Genomic DNA, 22,620 nt, shown 5'->3' with positions numbered 1-22,620 from the left:
CTAATAAGCCTGCTTCACCGCTGGTTTTGGGAGTGTGTTCTTTTTACTGGAATACCGCAACACCGAATCTATATTTTCTATAATTTCAGCTATATTATTGTTCTCATTCTATCATGAAAATGAACAAAACATACACTCAAATATTGTTGACATTACAATCTGTTACTAAAATATTAAAAGGCTCAACAATTTAGAACAAAAGTAGCTGTTTCCTTATTCTCATTTGATTGTCCTTTAACTGTAGAAATATATGGCTTTCTACGGTGGGTGTGACATTAATAGCACAGTAACTACCAGAACATCTCAAAGAGCAGGAAGCAATTAATTCACGACAAATACATTTAAATGAGCTATATATATATTAAATGCCTCTTTATTTCTGGACATCCAACTTGCTAATTCTAGCCCTGTAATCCTTTCAATTTCTTTTATTTCCAGCACCTACACGATTGCTTAATAAGAATAACATTTATTTTTACATGAAGCTTTTATGCTAATGACTGTGCTTACTTCAGAAAATGTGAAATCATCCACATTTATTTCTTCATAGTCATCCTCCACTTCATCACTTTTAACGGCTGCAAGAGCACTGGCCAGTTTCTTTCGCAAAAGAAAACCCTTCCAAAATGCCTAAACAAAAAATTTAAAGCATGTTATACAAAGCCATAGATCAAACCCAAATCCAGATTCTCTATGTTATCCCATTAGGAAGATAAAACATCTTGGGCCTTGGTTTAATAGCTGAATGATCTGTTTTTTGAACTTTATGTGACATTTAAAACTACAAGACAAATTAAATGCCAGCATATGTCTAAAGCTTAGAGTACTCAAGAGGCTCTCCACAAGTAAGCAGAAAGGAATCCTGAAACTCCCTCAACTACAAACCTGGGTCAACTAATTAATTATTTGACAATTCCTTCAGGGACTATTATAAACTGAAAGGAAAGGCTACATAAGAAAAAGCTGAGTGTCAACTTTCAAATTACTCAGAATAAAAATACACTTGTACTAAATGTCTTATAGTTTACAAGTAGCAATTCTGGAGACATCTCATGCAATTGACCTAGGTCAGTTACTCTTTCTTAACTGTCTAAGATCTTTATTTTTAAAAAAATATTACCAGTAGGCACAATCATATCTAAGAAAAAAGAAGCAGATTAGAAATTAAGTGCTAGAAAAAGAGGAAGGGTGTGAGGAATACATGCCAAGATATAGAATCAGATCCAGGAAAACACTTCAGAGATCACAATTACATAGATGGAATTAAGAAAACTAAATTCAGGACAGCAATTTTCTCCAAAGTCAGCATTTGACATGATTAGAATTCAAGATGCTCTAAGCATTTAAAACACCATCCAAAAAATTTTCACTGTCCTGAAAGATGTAGTGTTGTCCACAATTAATGGCTTTGCAATGAAGGCACTAAAATAGGAAAGGTAAATCTCATATTCTGGCTTAACATTTATCTTATTAATTTTTAGGAAATTATTGTCTAACTGCATAAATTATTGAAAATGTCACCGGTTTTACACACACAATTCTTGATTATTATAAAAATTCTACAAACTGCTTTCTTATAATTTTCCTACAGATCTTCATAACCATTCAGATAAAATACCTGATATTATTGAGTGATCAAATGACAAATGGATTTCCTTCAGCAAATACAATTAGTTTTTACAAATGCAAAGGAGAAAAGCAATCCTAATGGTACATGCAGAAGGATAAACTGTAAGGCAGCTGTTAACACAGATCTATGAAAGCACCAGGTCAGTGCTCAGTAATTATCAAAATGAAAAATTATGATGTTAGTAGTTTTTAAGAAACAAGATGAAAACTATCTTACTGAAAACAAGATGAAAATTCGTAATATATGTACCCATGGCATTGAGTAACTTCTTTAAAAAAGGTTATGATAGAATAGAGGTAAAGGTTCAGAGAGGGACAAAAAGATAAAAAGTACAGAGTAATATGAAAAAATGGACTAAACTTTTATTTACAAAAGAGTAAATATAAGGATGGATATAAGAGAGATCTAAAAATCCATAAAATGCACAGAAGATAAATTATTTCATACTATATTTTATTTTCATACTAATTTGGGAAATTATCAGGTCTGAAACAAATGAAAGGAAGCACATTTTAATCACTATATAAATTTGTGAAACTCATCACTTTAATATATAGTAGAGGTCAAATATATAAGTTCAAAAATGGATTAAATAAGATTATGGAGATCGACTGTTAATATACTAGCTACACACTAAACTCCAGAAGCAAATTTTAGCTCAACTTTCCAGACAACTGACAGCTGTAATATGCTTCCGTACTTGTCCTGTTTCTTAGTATGCACATTTACTAAACATTTTGCTACTGCTCATTTATTGAATAGATACTAGTGAATTACTTAGATTTTTCAGTCTGAAAACGGAACTTAGGCTCCTACATCGCTTTGGCACTGCTGACATTTTTAATAAAGATTTACAATATCAAATGTTTTTAAGTTAACTTGAAATCTGAAATCAATACTCAGTCCATTTACTTAAAAATGTAAAAACCCTCATGAATTCTGGCAACTTGGCAGGTAAGTACTATATCTGGTTAGCAAGCTAAACAGAGCCAAGGCACGGACTTAAATTCTTGCACATAGTAATCGATTCTGTTTAACTGTTAGCTCAATTATCTACCATAGGACAGCCTAGGCCATGGTCCGTTCCAATGGCAGTACGGATGAGGCAATCCTGGTTTTGGGAGATGGGGAGAGAAGGAAAGGGATGCATAGGTAGGATAGAAGAGATGGGAAGAGTAGTTAGTTGTATAGATATCAAACATGATGTACCAGTTACACAGCATCTGTCAGTTTAATAGCGTAGACATACCCCAGTAAGAACATGGGCACAATAAGTCTTAAATGTAATGTTAGAATGAAATCAAGCACAACTAATTCAGGGAAATACTTGGTGAAAAGAGGGAAAATATTTTTATGCTTCTGTAAAACTTTTTGTAAAGAAGGCTCTCTTTTAGAAACATCAAGCTTATGCTGATTAAATAAAATAAAAAAGTTTAATTATGAAACTATTAATAAAATCATAAACAAAAATAGAAGATGACAAGTACACAAAACTAGTTAAGATTTTTTTCTTATTAAATTTGCAAAATAACTAAAGGGAATACCATAAACCAACCTGGATTAGTGTGGCAGCTTCATGCTTCTGTCTCAAAGCTTCTATAAACTCACAATTCTCTGTTTTGGTGCAGTCAGCTTTCCTCCTGGCACGGTGCTGCCGCCAAAGGGACTGTATCACTGATGCTGCCATATGTAGCCTCATAGAGAAATAAATACCTTTATGAATGACGTAGCCTCACCAGTACAACTAGATTATCACAGCTGCCAAACTATAACCATAAAACATAGCACTATGCATGGAGACAAATGGAAGGCTCTACTATTAAACTGTTAAGAAATTACAATCCAAATGTGACATATACGTTCAGAAACACTGGAGGATATTCACATCACATAACTTTGGAAATCCAATTATCTAAGAGGACTAATCTCCACTGGGCTCTGTTCCCTGTATATTCACTGGAGAGGATGAGTCTCCTCAAAGGAAGGCTTTGGAGCAGAAGTGGTTTAACAATGACTGAATAAACTATTGGAGGGATCCACTTATCTCCACTGTCCATATAAAAAAAAAAAAAAAAAACCCAAACGAAAAACAACCAAACTCAAGAGAGCTAAATGCTGAAAACTGCATGAGACAAATATCTCCAATAGAGCAGACAGGAAAAACTGAGAAAGTGCAATTTCATCTTTTGCCTACTTTCACCCTTCAATACTACTGACCACTGGTTAAATGTGTGCATTTTCTAATTTGCTCATTGTTTAACAAGCACTGATTACAGACTACTTGATTTGTTCAGTGATTGAGCTTACTAAATATATGTTCAATTAATTTATACTGATGGAGAAAAAGTTTAATGGCAGCTCTGCATTATGACTTTACTATCCTGGAATTCGTTTCTCCACAAAATTCTCATTTCGATTGGACAGTGGGTTTAAGAAAAGACATCTAAATTTCCCCCAATGTTTACATATTTTCTTTCCTTGTGCAGTGCATCTATTTAAATAGAGTACTTTCCAGCAAAAAAGCACACTTCAGAGGTTAAGCCAGAATTTTTTTAAAAATGTGTTTATTAAGGTTATCAATGCCAAAATTTGGTTTATTTATAAGCTTTGCATCTATAAAAAGCAGTAGCTGAGTTAAAAAACAAATAAAACCCCCTCTAATGGTTTGTATTCTGTGTTGAAGAGAACTGTCCAACATCAGACTTAAAGAATGCATTTAAAATATTAACTAAAAACTCTAAATGAAATATTTCAAAAAGATTTTTCTGAAGCATTCATCTTCCATAATAGACTACTGTACTCTTACTTTTAACTTCCTGAGAGGCAATGATGAACACTACGGTCTTCCCGACTAATAAATTTTATGACAAATTATTAGTGTCTTAAGTACCTATTAAGCACTACTGCCCATTTACTGTAAGTCTAAACAGCATGAAGAAGCACACCATCCATGCTTGCTCTTCATAGTGCTCTCAAGACATGTATTTTTGAAACTGAATTCTTACGAAGTTGTAACTGAATTTTTGACCCTTTAGGGCAAAAATTTCAGCTTCTGTTTTCCCTGTCTGTACATCCAGAACCATACAAACCAGCAGCAAATGCATTCCAAAGAGGTAATAAACCAGTCTGTTTCATGCGGGAGAATATTTAGGGGCACAGAAGAAGTTGAACTGGCCCCTCACCCTGCCTCTACTTTTAAGAAGCAGGTTGAGGCATGTTGGAGGAGTACCAAGGGCAGGGCAGGCTCTTCAGTCATCACAACAGCAGGAGACTGGCCTAAGGTCAAGGGAGTACGATGGTAGATTTGAGCAACTTTCCCCTCTTGTCTTCTAAGCGGTGCTGACTGTAAACTCTGCACAGATGAATCCTGAATGTCTAATGAATAGTATAGCAAAAAAAGCCTTACACTGGTTTGTAGTTTAAATTGCCCCAAGATTCCTGCTAACCATGCAGCATTTTCATTCCTAACATTGTATGTGTCATTGAATTGGTATCATAAATTCATTGCAAAAAAAGAAGGAAAAGGTAGGAGACAAGAGAAAGTTTTCCAATTCTCTTACTATGAAGTATTTTTAAATTATTTTAAATACATATGTATCTAGATTCTAATATATCATCTGACAGAATACCACAAAGGATTGTTGTTAATACGGAAGTCCAGTGTGCATCACATCACCATAAATAACTCTTTATTGTCTAATAAGCTTAAAAGTTTTCTTACTACAAGTTCTGTGCCTCTGTTTTAAACAAGAAATGCTCCCTCCTACTGCCTATCCATATAATTTATTTGAAAGCAATCTGACATCTGTCTTACCTTTCTGTATCATTCCCAAAATGCTGAAGATCTCTTCCCATATTACTTGCTACTATCACTGACTGCTGCAACGTGAGTTGGGCTGATGTGTTATTGTTGCCTTTGCTCTCCCCACTGTAATTAATACAAGATTCAGTGCTCTTCTGCTTCACTCTCTGATCTTTATTTTCCTTTTGGTGCACAGGTATGGAGGAGTTAATGAATGTGGCCTGAACATGGCCAGTAGTAATCCATCTTGTGGAAGGATCCAACAAGACCTGTTCATTTTCTGTCCCACCCATGATAAAGAGGTTATTTTCCTGTAGGCAGCCAGTAGATGTTTGCTTTAAATGATTTTGCAGTGCTTCTGGTCCATCTCTGTCGGTAATGTTCAGTTCACCATACTCATGTGCATATCGATGTTTAATACTAAGTTTCATCAACTGATTAAAATACCAGCATTGTCCGTGTGCAGAATCAATAGAAGATGCAATTCTGAAAAAAAGACAAAAATGCTTTTACATGTGTTTCAGACTGTACGAATGCTTCCTAAAAATATATATTCCCTCTATTATTCTCTAAACTACCCTGTATTTTCAAGGACTCTTACATGTTTCCATATTCATATGGATACATATCCAAATAGTAATTACTCTGATTGAAAACCAATTTCAGTATTTATAAATCTTAATTGCATTTTTCTTTTTGTGGCAGCATTTAAAATATACTCATATATATGATATCGCTTTTTTTACTCTAACATTTTTTTGTAAAAGGTTTCAGACTGTTTAAAATAGGCACTAGGGCATGCGTTTCACTATTAATTTTCTGTGTGGTTAGAGGTATATGAAGCCGAAAATTTTAGAGGATTTGAGGCAATTTTGTTATAAATCCTGTAATAGCCTTAATAATCCAATTTTATCTGGAAGTTAAGAAAGCTAATATATAAATAACAGTAATTTTAAAATTTAGGTTAGAACTACAGCAACAAACCCCAAACTTAGATTCAAACCAAAAAACCACAATGCCTAGAGACAATTTATGAAAACAGAAACTTTTTTAAGTATAGATATTTTTATGAGTATAAGCGAAGGTGCTAGATTGAAGCAACATTAACCTATGAAGTCTGGCTCTCATTAGTTCTTTGTGTTACACAATCTAAATTATGAGGATGAGTAAGAGCAAATATAATCTAATGATTCAGAAGGCTGTCTGTATTTGGACAGTGTTGGTCCATTGTATTAGGTAGCAGGTACTTTCTGAATCACAAAAACATTTTCCTTTGATAGCATAGATAGATGCAGAGATCTGGAATCTGGAGCTATTTCCAGAGGAGCATAAAGTCAATTCTAGGTCAGCCATCCAAGAAAAAATAGAAATAAAATAAATTCTCTAGGGAGTCTGGAAAAACCAGGTCCTAAGATTATAGTTTGAATAACAAAATTTTCCTTCCTGTTTATCATTCTTGAAAGGTGAAGCTTTTATAAGGTTTTATTGTGAAAAGATTCTTTACCTATATATTTCCCCTAGAGAAGTTCAAGAACTTTTTAGATTTTTAAGAACATACAGAATCAGATCTTACAAGAGTAAAAAGGATTTCAACTCTTCCTCTGCTAGCACAACTTCAGTGCTATTAGACAAAATATGAATGGCTAAATTGGAAGCCAAACCCACGCAGCCTAATTCATACAGCCTAATTACACATCTCACCGTGCATTAGTTGTACATTTGATTGCCCATTACGCAACATTACTCCTACTCCTGTTAATTCCACAAGTATGACAACAATTCCTAAAACTATTTAAACCAATGCATATATTTGCTTAAGGATCTAACAAATTCTAGCTGTCTCCTAATACAGTAGGAATTGTAATTTCTTAACCATTAGATGATTAAAACATTACTTAAATACTTTAGTTAAATACTTTAAATTAGTTAAAGTATTTAAGAAGATAAATTTGGTACAAGACCATTACCATAGTTCTACAAAACATACTATGGTGAGAAGACAGAAAAAGAAAAAAAAGGAAAATACCCTAAAATTCATTCCTACCTTTTATTTCCTCTGGTTTGTTTTAGTGTTGTTGTTTGTTTGTTTATTCGAAGATTAAAATATTGTGGAAAAAACACAGAATGTTTTATATATTGGACAAAATAAAATTATATATGAAAAGTATATCTTGAGTATACTTGTTCATTCTCAAAAAACAGAAACAAAGAAAAATGGAACACTGTAACTGTGAACAGAGTAGGATACTTGTGCTCTCCTTTGACAGATGCAGGGGCATCTCGAGCAGCTGTTTCACCTTTCCAGCGGCTATGAATGTGGCAAGCAGAAACAGTTCTGCGCAACAGTGGTTACAAAATAGAGTCTTGTCACTGTGGGCATGCAGCCTATCTCCCAGCTTACACGTTCCCCAGAAATCCACAACTATACTCTGATTTTGTAGGATTTTTTGGCTGCCCTCTGTGTATCAGTGGCTTTTCTTTCAGGCAGTCAGATCAGCCTACATTTCAAGAAACTACAAAAGAAACTGTAGTGACATCTCAGAGAATTACAAGCAGTGAAGTGGGTTGGTAACTGTATTTGGGGTTTTCCTGCAAAGGTGAAGCTCCAAAGCACAGACAACAAATATTAAGATGGAGCCTGAGTGCTAGGTGGCAGTCAGCTTACCGGTTTCCTTAGGTGAACAGGGATTTCAGGCAACTCTGGAGAAAAAAAGAACTATTCAATAGGCTTGGGGTAGAGCTATCCTACCAATGAACTGTAGCTTTCTCAGTGTCTCAAAAGGACTGCATTCTTGATACCAGAGACGTGGTCCTGAAGACCACTTATTCAAACCACAGAAAGGAAGCTGCTATAATGGAAAATATTCAGGACTGATTTACTTCTTTAATGGAAAAAAAACACATACAAGGAAAGAGAGAAGACAAAGCAAGAAATATGACAGTATTAGGATTTTTGATAGCACTATATTTCTTTTTCCATTAATATAAATTGGTTGTTTGCCTTCCAGACCTTTTTTGGCATTATAGGTCAAGGGGTCTAGTCCCACTAACTATTCTGGAATGGCTTCTTGGTTAAGATACAACCAAGGTTTTAAGCATAAATTGGCATCTAGACAAAACAAAAAATGGGATTATCCTGATGAAAGCACCAGTATCCATACTGCCTGGCTGCTTAGTATATAATGAAATGTGGACGAATATGGCAGTCTTGCTACAGAAAAGTTTTTATGGCTTCCAGCTTTGACCAGCACATTCCCTTATGTTCAATGGCCACCCACAGCTTTATTTTGATCTTAACAAGTGAAAGTAATCTACGCCGTACGTAAATTTTAGTATAGCCACAAAGGATGCACTGCTTTTGCAGTGGGAGAAAGGGATAATAAGCCAGAAGAGGAAGGGATGGGTCTTTCATAGCAATGTACAAACATGCTAGAATAGGGGGCCCTGATAGCACCTAAAGACCAAGATATTACTTTCACAAACAAATGCTAACCTACCCGTAGCTTTCTTACAAAAAGATAACCCCTCAACTTGTGCTAAGATTTTCTAGGGATTTTGAGGAAAGATAAAAGCATTAGAATGTGATTTTAATATATTTGGAAATTCAAGTTAGGCATTTATTAATGACTGCTACAACTTCAGTCATAACATCAATCCACCAAGAGTATCCATCATAGTCATCTTGGTAAATTTAGACCAAACACTGCTCAGTTTCACATGCAGTGACTGGGGAGGAAAGAGTAAAGGTGAGGAGGAGCAAACCCCCACCGACACCACCTAGGAAGTGTAAGGACCCATGCACAGGCTGACTTCACTGATGCGGAAAGGACAAGTTATTCATCCATAAGGCTTTTCAGTGGAGTTTGAATCAGCCAAAATGTTGCCACTGAGGATGTTTAAGGTGGCAGTAGAAGCTTGCTTACAGAGCTGACATGTTTTGTATAGAATTTCCAACTGCAATTGTATCTGCAATGACTGCCAGGATATTCAAAGAGCATTGTTTTTTTCAGAATGAGACAGTAAAAATTATATGGAAAAGTCAGCAGAACAAACCTCTCTGAGGCAAAAGGGACACTAGACAAACAAGCAGGTTCTAATTAGCTGTGGCAGTTTTCTCCTGGCCATTGCAGCTACATCATAAATAATATTCTACCCCTTTGTGTGCTAGTTGCTTAATGTTGTTTTCCCCTGTGCAGCTCTACTGTGATTTTCATAATTCTGATACATGGAATATTCAAATAGTACACTCCCATTTTAACTAAGCTTTTGTTTGTAATAGTGTGGTAAAATCTAATTTGTCTTCAGGGAAACTTCTACAAGCATCATTACTGATGTTCAACTGCAGGTTACAAAAGCCCCTTACAAACACATGAAAGAGATCACTGTTTACATATTCTCTCCTGCAATACCATGCATGAAATTCCTGTCGTTTTCACTGTATTATACATACAGTATTTATAAAGTTCAAGTTCCACTAGCCAGACATCTGCATATCTGATGACTGAAAGCAAATTACTGCAATAAAGGTGTCGTATTATTTTTTTTATATAATTACTCACTACAAGACATCTACAGATTATGTGACAGAAAGCATTTATTAGAATACAGAAATTTAATTTTAAAATCTGTTTCATTCTTAAGTATGGCAAGAACAGTGAAGTTTCAGGCAGAAACAGCACACACAATTTAATTGGGCGGCAATGGTGTATGAAACATGGATTAAGGAAGCAAGCAGTGATTACTTTTGGCAGCTTACATACTTGAGGTCGCACCTACAGGGGCTCGTAACTTAGTAAGATGTGAAACAGACAGAAGTTTGCTCTATTGTTGGCCTGTTCTTTAGCAACGTCACATTAATTCAGTCATACTGAATCAAGTATTGCAGCATGTACATATAATAGCTATTCTGGTAAGGCTTATATACAAACAAGTTGTTTAGTGTTCCTTTTATGAACTGCAGTTGTCAATAGTTTTCAAATCATCCATAAATTGTACTTTTAGTCAAAATAAAAGAGGGCTTTAAACACACAAGAAATTAATTTTAAGACTAAATCTGATACAAGATGCTTCAACCATGTCAAAGTTACCACGTTAAAAGATTGTAACCTTAAAAAACCCACAACCCTCCCTCTCCCTTCCCCCCCCCTCCAAACTATACATTCGGGAAAGAAGAGACATTTACATAATTTCCTCTTCCCACTATTGTTCTTCTCAAACATCTGCAAGCTTTCAAATGAATCCTGCACAGAATCATAGAAAAATTCTCAACTGGAGGAACCTCAGGAGATCTCTAGTCCAACCTCCTGCTTCAAAGGTGGGTTAGTTCTGACATCAGACCAGGTTGCTCAGAGCTTTATCCAGTCAGGTCTTGAAAACCTCCAAGAACGGAGACTGCACAACCTCTCTAGGCAACCTGTTGCAATTCACCCCTGTCCTAACAGAGAAAAGGCTTTTGCTTATGTCCAGTTGTACTGGCTCTGGCTGGGATAGAGTTAATTCTCATTACAGCCGCCCATACAGTGCCATTTTAGATTTGTGATTGAAACTGTATTGATAAAAAAACCTGTATTGATAAAACACTAATTTTTTGTCGAACAGTGCTTGGACAGAGTCAAGGCCTTCTCTGACCCACTCAGCAAGCAGGCTGGGAGTGGGCAGGAGGCTGGGAAGGGACACAGCCAAGACAGCCGACCTGAATTGACCAAAACTACATTCCATGCCATATAACATCATGCTCAGCAACAAAACTTGGGGCAGGGGGGTGGTTTTCCAAGGTAGCCATTGCTCAGAGAATGGCTGGGCAACAGTCTGCTGGTAGGAGGCAGTGAGTGATTACTTTGTATCACTTGGTTGCTTGCTCTTTCTTTCTTCCTTTCTTCCTTTCTTCCCCTCTTTCCTTCAGTTATTAAACTGTCTTTATCTCTATCCACAGGTTTTTCTTGCTTCTGGTCTTCTGATTCTCTCTCCCATCCTGCTGGTGGGGGGAGTAGTGTGCAAGCAGCTGGTGGGTGCTTAGTTACTGGCTGGGATCAACCCACTGCACCAGTCTGAACCTCTCTTGTTTCAGCTTAGGTGCTTGCTGCTCATCCTCCTGTCATGCACCACTGCAAACAGCCTGGGTCTGTCTTCTTGAGCATGTGCTTCAATGCCCTGACCATCTTAGGGGCCATGTGCCAAACTTGTTTCAGTTTATAAATGTCTTTTACATACTGGTGACCCAAAATACAAGGCACAGTATTCTAGATGCAAGCTAATAGGGGCTGAAGAGAGGGAAATAATAACTTCTCTCAACCTAGTGGCTATGTTCCTGTAGATACAGCCCAGGATGTTCTTAACTTTCTTTGGTACCAGGGCACACTGCTAGCTCACATTCAGTTTCTTATCTACCCAGATCCAAAGGTCCTTTTCAGCAGAGACATTTTTCAGCCAGCCAGTCCCAGCCTGTATTGTTGGAAGGGGTCACTCCTTCCAAGGTAAAGAACTTTGCACTTGTCCTTGTTGAATTCACAAGGCTCCTGTTGGCCTGTCTCCCCAGCTTGCCTAGGTCCTTCTGAATGGTAGCCCTGCCCTTAGGCATGTAAATAGTTTCCTCCGAATTGCTGTCATGTGCAAGCATAAGTGTGCACTCCACCTCCTGCTCCAGGTCTTTGACAAAGATGTTAGAAGTCAGCCTCCAGAAAGTAGCACAAGCCATTAACTAATAATAGTTAATGGATGGTCTGACTACCCAACAAATTTCTTACCTGTCTAGCTGTCCATTCATGCAGATCATGGTTAAATAAATAATTACATTTTGTGAATATAATTTTTCCTCCTATTTTTTAGCATCTTGCAGCAACGTATGTGAAAGTTAGGTCCTTAGATTCTGCTACAGCTCTCTCACAAGTCATATCCTAATTACAGATTGTCATTTTTTTCTGCAAAGGATACTGATGAAACAAGTCCTGAATATCAGACATAAGAAAATTTTCTCTACCACAAAGAAGGAGTACATTTTTTTGCCTCTCCTTTTTTCCTTTTAAGAAAAAGAAAGGAAAGAACACTATAAATTACCACTTGCAATGTCTAAGCTGAAGTCACTGGACAACTATCTATGTTAATAATGATAAAGGAAGTAAGTATGACAAAATCAAAGACCTGAAAACAGAGCCATCTGATCCACAACTTTAGGAGAAAAAGAGGTCAAATCTTTTGCAATCATTTACAATGTGAATAATACAGACATGGAAAATAAATGCAGGAAAAAAATAGAGCATATAGCAATAATAGTCAAACTAGGTTTGATTAAGCTAAAGATGGAAATCATGTAAATATGATTATAGCACTTTGAGGATTTAAGCTACTATTCCTGCATACCACTGTATTATGTTGTGTGTATGAATTCATTCAGCTACTACTAACTGCAGGTTTTGAACCACCTGTTTTCTCAAATTTAAACAAACAAAAGTCAAGGCCCACGTATTTTAATATCTGTCTGAAATACTCTTTGCACTGAAGTCAATGATTCTAATCTCTTTCTTAACATAATACATTTCCAGGCAAAAAGCTAAGTAAAATTCATATGACACCAAGAACTACACTAACAATACATGAAAACATATTTCTGAACACAATTTATATTCATATCAATACATACCCCAGTTCAGCAGCCTTTTTTTTCAGTAGAACATTTTCTTCAATTTGAACTTGACAAAGTTCCAGAAAAGTTCTTGATTCTGATCCTTTGATTCTTTCAGTTGCGGGTAAGGTATGACAGTTTAAGATTTCACCATCAAGAAACTGTAAACTAGGAAGGACCTTACACAAGGAAGGCCTTAGAAAAGAAAAAGTCTTAATTACTTTTACGAAGAAATCCTAATGCTAAAACTCTCATTTTATTGATATAATCACGTAACAAGACAGAACGTGATGATAGTTCTCTAAGTATTTCTATATATTTGTCCTTCATGTGTTAATATATTAACTAAAACTTTATTCTTAATAAACCACTGAACTTAGCAAGATTTCTTAACACTTTCTTGATATCAAGACCATTGCTGAAACACTGATCCCAAGGAAATCAATGACAACATTCTCAATTCACTAGAGCTAGCATTTTACCTACTTAAACAGGAAAATTTGACACACCTGTGCATAGGTACCTGTAATGCATTTGATTAGAAGGCAACACAGCAAACTAAGTCATAGGATTAAGATACAGCACTGATTTTGTTGGCATAATGAAAGGTTTAGATTTAAAAACTCCACAGAATACTAAACACTGTCAGTCCTAGTCCCTTTACCATTTGCATATACCACATAAAGCAATATGATATTCAGTATGACTGACAGGAAAAAAATCCACTTCTGAAATATTGAATTTGAGTCAGTGAAAGGGATGACAGTAGAGATGACATTTCCTTGCTATGAAAAGGACAGCTGGGGCCACTGATATAAGAAGAAATATGTATGAGAAATTTATCTACCGATTTAAAAAAATAGTATCAACAATGCTCTCTCTTTTAGGTTATTATGAAATATAATCTAGTACTGCAACCTTGTTTCACGTATTTCTTGTATCAGACCAAATTTGTTGAAAGTTTCAAGACTGCAAAATTATTTAAATCAATACATCAACACTCAATATTTTCATTAAGTTAGTTTTAAGTAACACTTAAGACCTCTTGAAAGAATACTTATTGTAGTCTGTAAGTCCCTTTACTATTAAAAAAGATAATACCATTTTCAAAAATTTAAAACTCCCTGACTATTCCCTGTGAAGGTAAAGGACTATAACTCAGCTCAGACAATATACACTAAGTTTAAAATCAGAGAAAGTTTCTATGACTGAGTTAGAATATTCCAAAATGTAGCTCAATAGAACAGAATAATCAGTTTTTTGCAAATATAAAACTTTCCTTCTCTACTGCCCATTAATGTAGGAATAACACTGTCTGAAAGCCATTTGGAATAAAACAATGGGTTTAGATAGGCAGTCCCTGAACACACTGAGAGAAATTACCAAAGCTGATACTGCATAGTGATACATCAAAAAAGTGCCATATGAAAGTTGATTGATGCTGGAGGTATTGTGTCTTAGAGCTATGGGATCTCAACACTAGTTTTTCCAGCTGGGTTTCTCCTGGTGAAGGGCTGAATCAATATTTCATTTAGTGAAAACTTCCTGGTGAATATTCTGTCACTTAAGAGGCTCTATTAATCATTACAGCATTGAAACACATTCCCCTAGGAGTGCTCAGACTGATCCCAGGGTTTAATTTTTAAAAAGCAATTTCTTACTACTTCACTTTTGTTGGTGTTATCACTGGCTGGACATGAAAGTACAAAACCGATTGGGAAATTTTACAACTAATTCCTTTGTTGGTATCAAGGGGTTATGTAAAGTTCACTGGAACATATTGCCTGAAGTTATGGTCAATGCTGTATTCAGCAAATCCATATTTTATAGTATCCCATACTTTAAATCCTTTAGACAAATGAATCTCTTGTCTAATCATAAAAGCTCCACTGGGTCAAGCAATCTAAAGTGTCAGTTCTTATAGTTAAATTGGAATTAAGAAAGCTTTTCCCCTCCAGGTTACAAGTGAAGTAACAGTTAATTCTGTAAAATAGTGGGAATTAAAACAATACAAATGGGAATTTAAAATATTGTCACAGTCACTGAATTTTATTCACAAAATTACCTGCAGGAACCATGGGAGTGCAAATAAGTCTGTTCATTAAAAAACAAATGAACCAACCAAGAACGTATTTTTACAGCTATCTTTTAAACTACTAAAACATTTCCAACTAAAAGTTTCAAATAGTTTTTTTCCACTGGAATACTAAACAAAAATCTTCTAATGGAAGATATACACGTAAGGGTGGTTTCGTTTTGTTTTTTCTCTTAATACAACACATAGTCCAAGACACACATACCCCAAAATTTGCTGCTGTTATACCCAGCAATCTAATATAGCAAATGTGAACACAATTTATCTAAACACATTCTTGTGTGACATTGCAGTGTAAAGCCTCGCCTTTAACTGACTTGAAATTATACAAAGAATAATTTTGGTCATTCTTCAAAATTATTAAGCTTAAAAAAAAAATCTTATTTTTCTAATAAAAAATCTCAGTCACCTGTTTTAATTACATCCAAAATGAAAGTCCAACTGTATTGTCTCATTTCATTTCCTCAAATATTTTATTATGTCAACACTTTCCTAGGTAAATACTTGATTTCCTTAGCTGAAAGAACTGGTAATGATTTAAATTCTTACTGATTAAATGCTTCTTTGTACATTTAATGGAATTATAGTAACAGTTCACTAAAAGACACTCTACCATTTCAACACATGTATTCTGGAACATCACCTAAAAATATAAAATTGCATTTCCAACTTATCATTCTGCTCTTGAAGGCCTGTAGACGAGAAAGTATTAATTCTAAGGAAGATGAAAGAACACTTCACATTAAATTAACAGCACTACTGTACTTTTGCTGAGTAATTCTCTCAGCTCTAAATCTTGATGGCATTGGCCCACGTACAGACTTTCAGACCACAGAATTCTCAAGAAACCAGGACACTTCTACTAAAATACAAAAAACAATAAAATAGAAAAAACCTATCCATGTACAAGTTTATTCATATGGTCTACAAATAAAATCCTATCACAACTACTCATTTCAGGGATTCTGGTGACTTCATCTTATTTCATATGTCAAGTTTCCTTTCTACGCTATTCAGTTTATATATATTCACATATAATAGTCTATAGGACCAGCTCTTTAATTTTTTTTTTTTTTGAGATTATTTCAGTATTATACATGATTGGAAGGCAAAGAACAGCCTTATTTTTACATATGTGTCTCATAAGAACTAGTAATTTTTGGTGTAAAGATAAAGAATTCTTAGAACAAGAAAAAATGTCTAAGCTTCAACTACTAAGGAAAAATCAACCATTCATTCTGACTTTTTCTTTTTTTTCCTTAAAAGATGCTATGCCAAGGACTTCTAGATACTTTTATTATAGACACCACCCTTTCTCTAGCTATGTGCAGCGTGAACTGTCACAGCAGCAAGAGTGTTAAACAGTGAATAGATGAAGTGATGGAATGGATTAAAGAAGAAGAAAAAAAAAAGACAGCAGAGAGAAGCCCTCTAAGAACCTATGTGATAGGCAGTCGGAAACTGACAGTTCTGAGAAGGGCAAGTAAGCAGTGTAAGAACATTAATAATCAGAGAAAAAAATAAAGGTTTCAAACAGTGCAGATGAAAGAGAAGGAGAAAAAGGTTGAGTGGATGGTCATATCTTTGTGCAAACATTTTAATGAAATGTAAAATAAGGTAATAAAGATCAAGCAAAACCTCAGTCAGAAATTTAAAGTTACCAAAGGTGGTAAACTTGTCAGTAAAGAGGAACCACCAGAATTCATGGTGAAAAAGAAGATATTGTGATCAATGGACAAAGAAGCAGGTACAAATAAACAGTGCAAAGAAGGCCTATATCATCTTTATAATTTCTGTATTCGCGTAAGGAAATTGTCATAAAGAAAAATACTCATTTAGGATAACAGTTAAACAGCATAGAGAGACGATTGTTGAGTTTTAGCACAAACTGCTTCCTATTAAAGTTCCAAGTGCCAGGTCAAACATCAAGATTTTTGTTTAAACAAAACTACAAACTGGAATTCTTAGAAAATAAAGATCACAATATCAATTTTTATTTGCTGTTTTCATATGATCCTCTTCCAGTTTGTGGTAGTGTTCATACTTACCTCATTTGTACTATTTAACTAACGTACGTACACCAAGTTTTTGGCTGATTTTGACTGATGAGCAAGAGGTAGATACACCTAGGTTTTGGTTGATTTTGATTTTTTTGATTTAGCAAATGAATTCATTTTCTTACCTCCAATTCCTTTCTTGGAGAAGAGGATTTCCACTGAGTGACAACTCCCTTAGTTCATGACAGCCACTTAACCATGTAAGGACACCTTTAAGGTCTGTATTGTAGTAGAAAAGAAAACTAAATATAAATTTGAATGCAGAACCATATTGTTTCTCATAAAATCTTACATGAAAGTAAAATGTACCAAAATAATGAAGCACTAGAAGCAATTCTGCTACCTACACAGTATAGTTATAATTAATATCTATAGCATCCTTGTTTGGAAAATTTTTACATGTTTTCTCTATAAATGTCTCATAAATAAACAAATGATCAAATTCAAGTAAGTTTATAATTTAATTAAGAAGTTCTAGTTTGGATAGGGTTTTATGTTTTTTTATATAACTCACCTGACAAGCAATTATTTTTGATATCCAGCTTTTCCAAAGATACAAATGAATTTAAAGGCACAAGCTCAGTTAATCTAAAAAAAAAAAAAACAAACAAACCAGAAGAGGGGTTTTTTCAGCTAAATAAACCAGCAGTTCATAAAAGGAAAGGGACCAGAATCTTTTATGATTATGACAATTTACTTATTTGCATAAGAAAATACTCATTTAGCTATCCAAGGTGCTAGAACTAATTAGTGAAATTTTAACTTGAAAACATTTCTTAGTCTTCTCCATAGCTCAGGTTTTAATATTTACTCATTAATGTCTTGTTTTATCTAGTAAATATTTCATTCCATTTCTTGCATTTAGTGCTGAGGATCTGAAGTCTTGTAAAATTTACACAACTCAACTGGCTTTTCTTCAGGCACCGTAACTATAATGAAACTAACAAGAGGCCTTGATTCTGGACAAGAAATAAAATCTGCTTCTCCTCTTGCCTCTGCCTTCATTTCTCATTGCTTGAACTTCTTGTCAGTTTGTTTCTCTTCTCCACTCAGCCCATTACTTCCTAGATCCTAAAACTAACATAATTATTGTCACAGTTGTATTTAACAGGTCAAGGCTGCACTGTCCTGTAATATATTTTTAGTGCTTCCTCTGTCTTACTACTTATGTAAGACAGTGTCAAATAGGTGCCTATTATACAGACAGTTATGGAATTGCTCTTCTTGCACGTCAGAGCTTTTCCTGTGCAATAAAGCAGCAAAGCAGTAGTAAAGCCATGATAAAACTCTTATTTTGGTATTGAAGAGTAAATGTAAGGAAACTGAGCTGACATTCACCTCTACAAAGGATTTTGGATTGTAAGATGTGTATTATCATTACCACTAAAACATTAGCATCCAGTATTATCCAAGTTTCTTTACTTACAAACTTGCATCGGTACAACTAAGAATGAATGTTGAATGGTTCGGTCAGCTGCCAGACTATTTCCAAATATTACTTTTCGGATTAAAAAGTTTATTTTGTTTTATGTTAAATATGAAAGAGGGAGGGAAAATTAAAATCAAGATGCAAAAAGTCCCATCCCAGTCTTCAATTAAAACTAGAATGTTTATGTATAAGCACATACTAAATCAACTACACCTTTTTTAAAAAAATACACGTTTAGACAACTTATTTCATCCCTGTAAGGACAAGGCCTAAGCATATTGAAAGAATGGTAACACCAATGGTAATGTCTGTAGTCACTTTATGACTGCTACTTTTCACGGAAAGCAGTATTTTCTGAGGATTACAGTGCCTTTGAAAGCTATAAATCAGAATTCTTATCGTTGGAAACATGACCATGCAAAAAAACAAAACCCACTCACTCCACAAATTTACAACTGGTCAGAGCCAAAAGTGCTTATTTGTTGCTCAAATGTGTGACTATGTTGTGTTTCCAGCACAGGCATTACAACCGAAAGACTCTGGTACACAAACTCTGGAACAAATGTTGGTTGCAGATTCTTTAATCTTATTGAAAATTTGACCATATGCAAAATAGGAAAAAAAACCCCTAATACATTTCCACATTCAGTTGACAAGTATTTCTACATCACAACACATTTTAGTAGTAAATTCAGAGGAACAGATATAAAGAGGAACAGATATAAAGCCAATTGAGTATGTGTCTCTTGTTCTCAAATCATATTGTAAAGTTGTCCTGGTTCTAGTCCTACTTAGTTCTATTACCTCCCTGACAGTTTTCCATGGAATCAAATAAATATGAAGTTTTAACTCTAAAAAGTATTAAGCCTTATATGTAGATCTGTACATAGTACTGCATATATCAGCATTTTAGGTTCTCATGACCAGTCAATAGTACATCAATATATTTAGTATTTGTAACAAATGTCATCATAGATATTAATGTCTAACAGTATGGCTGCAAAGACTGAAAAACCATGATTCAGATTATAGATTCACATTTTCAGAAATATCCAGGAAAATAAACATTGTACTTTGCACAAGGGACGAAAGATAATACAGTATTTTTTTATTTATAGTGAGTGGGATCTCTGGATCTTTATCAGTATATGCTGTGGTAAATTAGAAATTGTCTACTGGACTATCCTTGCCTGCCATTGGCATTATGAGAGTTAAAACGTTTCCCCGTCATTCTATAGCTTTCCCTTTACTGACATTCTTTGTTAATTTTTTTCCTAAGAAAATTCAAACCAGAAAGACAAAGGACATTACTGAAAACTTAATACTACTTGACCTTGTCACATTAGCCCTGGGCATAAGAGAGATATAAATTACAAAGAAGACACAAAAGTAAAAGATATTCACAGAAAAGCAAGCTATAGCTTCCTCTTTCTGCTCCCATTTAAGGCTATAGCAGGACAGGTCACAGATAACCACAGAAACTCTGTCAGAAAGCAAGACTTAAGAGAGTAGAATAGTCGCAAGTATGCATCAGAGAAAATAAATATTGCTTTTCTGAACACAAATAGCAGTTACTGCTCAGGATGGTCCAAATCCTGCTGTGCATCTGCTTTTCCCCAGAAAAATTACCATTGATGTTAATGAGAGGTTAGCAGGAAGGAAGGCAAAATAATTAAAAATAAATTTATGTTAATCTATATCTTTAAGTAAAGCCTATATTTCTTTATCATTCTTTAAAAAGAAAAATATTTTAGTTTTCAATATTCACCATATTTATAAGTAGTTATCAAATATAATGTAGGAAATTTGTCAGTTAGCCACTTGTTTCTTGAATACTCTAGAAGGCAATACTTCAGCTGTATTGCCCATGGTGCTACATACTTAGAGATAAACTTATCACCAGCAAAGAATTACTGAAAGTGATCAAAAAAATCTAGACTGGTAAGGATGGGATGGGATTTATATACATAAATATAGCTTTTTCATGACTGACTTATTTCAACATCCAATGACATTTAGATTTACTATAACTCTGGAAAAGTGGTCAAATTCTCAGATCATGATGGCTTGCAATGACAGTGAGTTCAACTCTTACATCTGAGAAATTAGGTTAAAACCACAGATACCGTATCTATTTCAGTAGGGAGAACAATATGTTCTAAGAACGAACTGAGTTGACTTTTTAATCATATAGCATTTCTATCATAAGTCTTTTAGGAATAGTATGCATCTATTTGCAAAAACATGAGAGCAACACGTTCACAAAGAATTTGATTTTGGCCAGACCAGTTCCCCCTCCAAAAAAAGGATTTTTTGCAGATGAGTGCATTTTTTTTAAATATTAAAATTTTTATCTACCTCACTTAGCTAAATTAATGAAAAACAAGAGATAGTAAAAAAAAAGAACTTTCCCATATGAATGCCATATTAAAACAGAAATTTTAAGAGGGATAGATTTGTCTATTTTGAATTTTTTTTTAAAAAAAGTAATGCCTACCTGAACAGCAGATTGATTTAGTGTCTCACTAGAAAACTTCTAAATGAAACAGACATTAACAAGTAAGCTACATAATGAAGTGGGATTACATGTAAATATAAATACCACATGAACTCTTAACACATATTAAATATGTATTTAGTCCCAAGGGCAAAGTTTTTCTCTCCTAGACCTAAATCTTTATCCACAACAGAAGAAAAAAAGAACATGAGCCTTTTTTAACTAACTTAACAGTTGTGTTCTCCAGTTGCTATAAAATAGAGCACAGATCTTCGTAGTCCCAACTCCGCGGTGACCAAGTCAAGAGGATATTCATCATTGGCTTTGGTTCACTTGCACATTGACCAAGTATATGCTTTGTATGTGAAAGCCACAATAAAACACTTAATTAAAGCAGTAGTGGTGAAACAGCTGCCATTTTTATATTTGAACGAGTTAATCACTACCTGTTATATTATAATTCCTTGTTGCTAGATTGTAGGTTTAAAACAATTAGTTTTTGGAGTTTTATTGTCAGTTTCTAGCTTACAATACAGACAAAGCATCTCAGGAATAAAAAACATCCTGTAAATTAATGTAAGAATTTTCTTTTCACAGTACTTCACTTTTAGAAAGAATACAGATTCACAGCATTACCATTATATGGGCTTCCTGCAATCAGTAAAAAGGAAATGGCACTCAGTGCACACTTGAAAAAAATTCACAAAATTGCACTAACTGTAGGATAAAAGTAAAGAAACAGCTTTTCTTTCAACAGCTTACTCCATTACATTCACTGTTTCTATAGAACATCGAGTTACTTATGCTATAGCACACACATATGGAGCTGCTTATAAGTGTACATAAAGTGAGTGTTACAGAGCAAGCTACTGAAATGCCAGGAATTTTGAGGCTTTTAATATGCATTTAAGGCTATCTTGTCCTGTTTGTCACAAAGATTTGAGATAAGCTATAGATACATCAAGGAAAGAAAGGGAATTGTTGGGGGAGGAGGTGTGGGTTTATTTTCAGCACATGCAGTTTGCAGATGCAAAAATATGTACTTTCTCCCAGTCCAACAGAAGAAACTCAGCGAACCAAACACTGCATCTCAGCTTGGCCACTGGAAAACCAGAATAAGCACTACAATGGACATTAAAAACTATACAACCATGGGATAGGAGAGTGACATAGAGTACACCTACATGGCCAGTCCAGCACAGCCTTGATCCAGAGGCTGCATTCAAGCTATGCCTGAGACTGTGCTTCTAAGTCTGTTCTCTCCCTAGCAGGCACATGAGGTTTTCAAGCAGTTTTGCAAACTTTTTATTACACACAGCACAGCTACACCTTGATGTTAGCAAAAAAACAAACAGGAGGAAGACAAGGAAACTACAAGAAGATAGAGCCACATTGCTGTGTGTCCCACAAAAAGCTGAACAGGACAAGGAGGAGAAAGAAAAAAAGAAGCAAAGAACATGAATTAAATCAGTATGTGTGATTCAGATTCTAA

General features: G+C 34.8%; 1 protein-coding gene across 2 annotated transcripts in view; it reads right to left on the bottom strand.

The window, feature by feature from the left end:
* LRRIQ1 (leucine rich repeats and IQ motif containing 1) overlaps nucleotides 1–22,620 on the bottom strand; it is a 114,372-nt gene that overhangs the window by 72,348 nt on the left and 19,404 nt on the right. For both annotated transcript variants that reach the window (XM_054812748.1, XM_054812750.1), the window contains 6 exons: nucleotides 17,717–17,790; nucleotides 17,328–17,421; nucleotides 13,069–13,245; nucleotides 5,445–5,918; nucleotides 3,186–3,324; nucleotides 511–630 (listed from right to left, as the gene is read on the bottom strand). In XM_054812748.1, the coding sequence (XP_054668723.1) occupies nucleotides 511–630; nucleotides 3,186–3,324; nucleotides 5,445–5,918; nucleotides 13,069–13,245; nucleotides 17,328–17,421; nucleotides 17,717–17,790 (1,078 nt within the window). The remainder of the gene's footprint in view (nucleotides 1–510; nucleotides 631–3,185; nucleotides 3,325–5,444; nucleotides 5,919–13,068; nucleotides 13,246–17,327; nucleotides 17,422–17,716; nucleotides 17,791–22,620) is intronic.

The sequence above is a fragment of the Grus americana genome, chromosome 1 (genome assembly GCF_028858705.1).
Source record: "Grus americana isolate bGruAme1 chromosome 1, bGruAme1.mat, whole genome shotgun sequence".
Taxonomy (NCBI): domain Eukaryota; kingdom Metazoa; phylum Chordata; class Aves; order Gruiformes; family Gruidae; genus Grus; species Grus americana.
The sequence above is the reverse complement of the archived record's forward strand: the minus strand, read 5'-3'. Positions and strand labels throughout refer to the sequence as shown.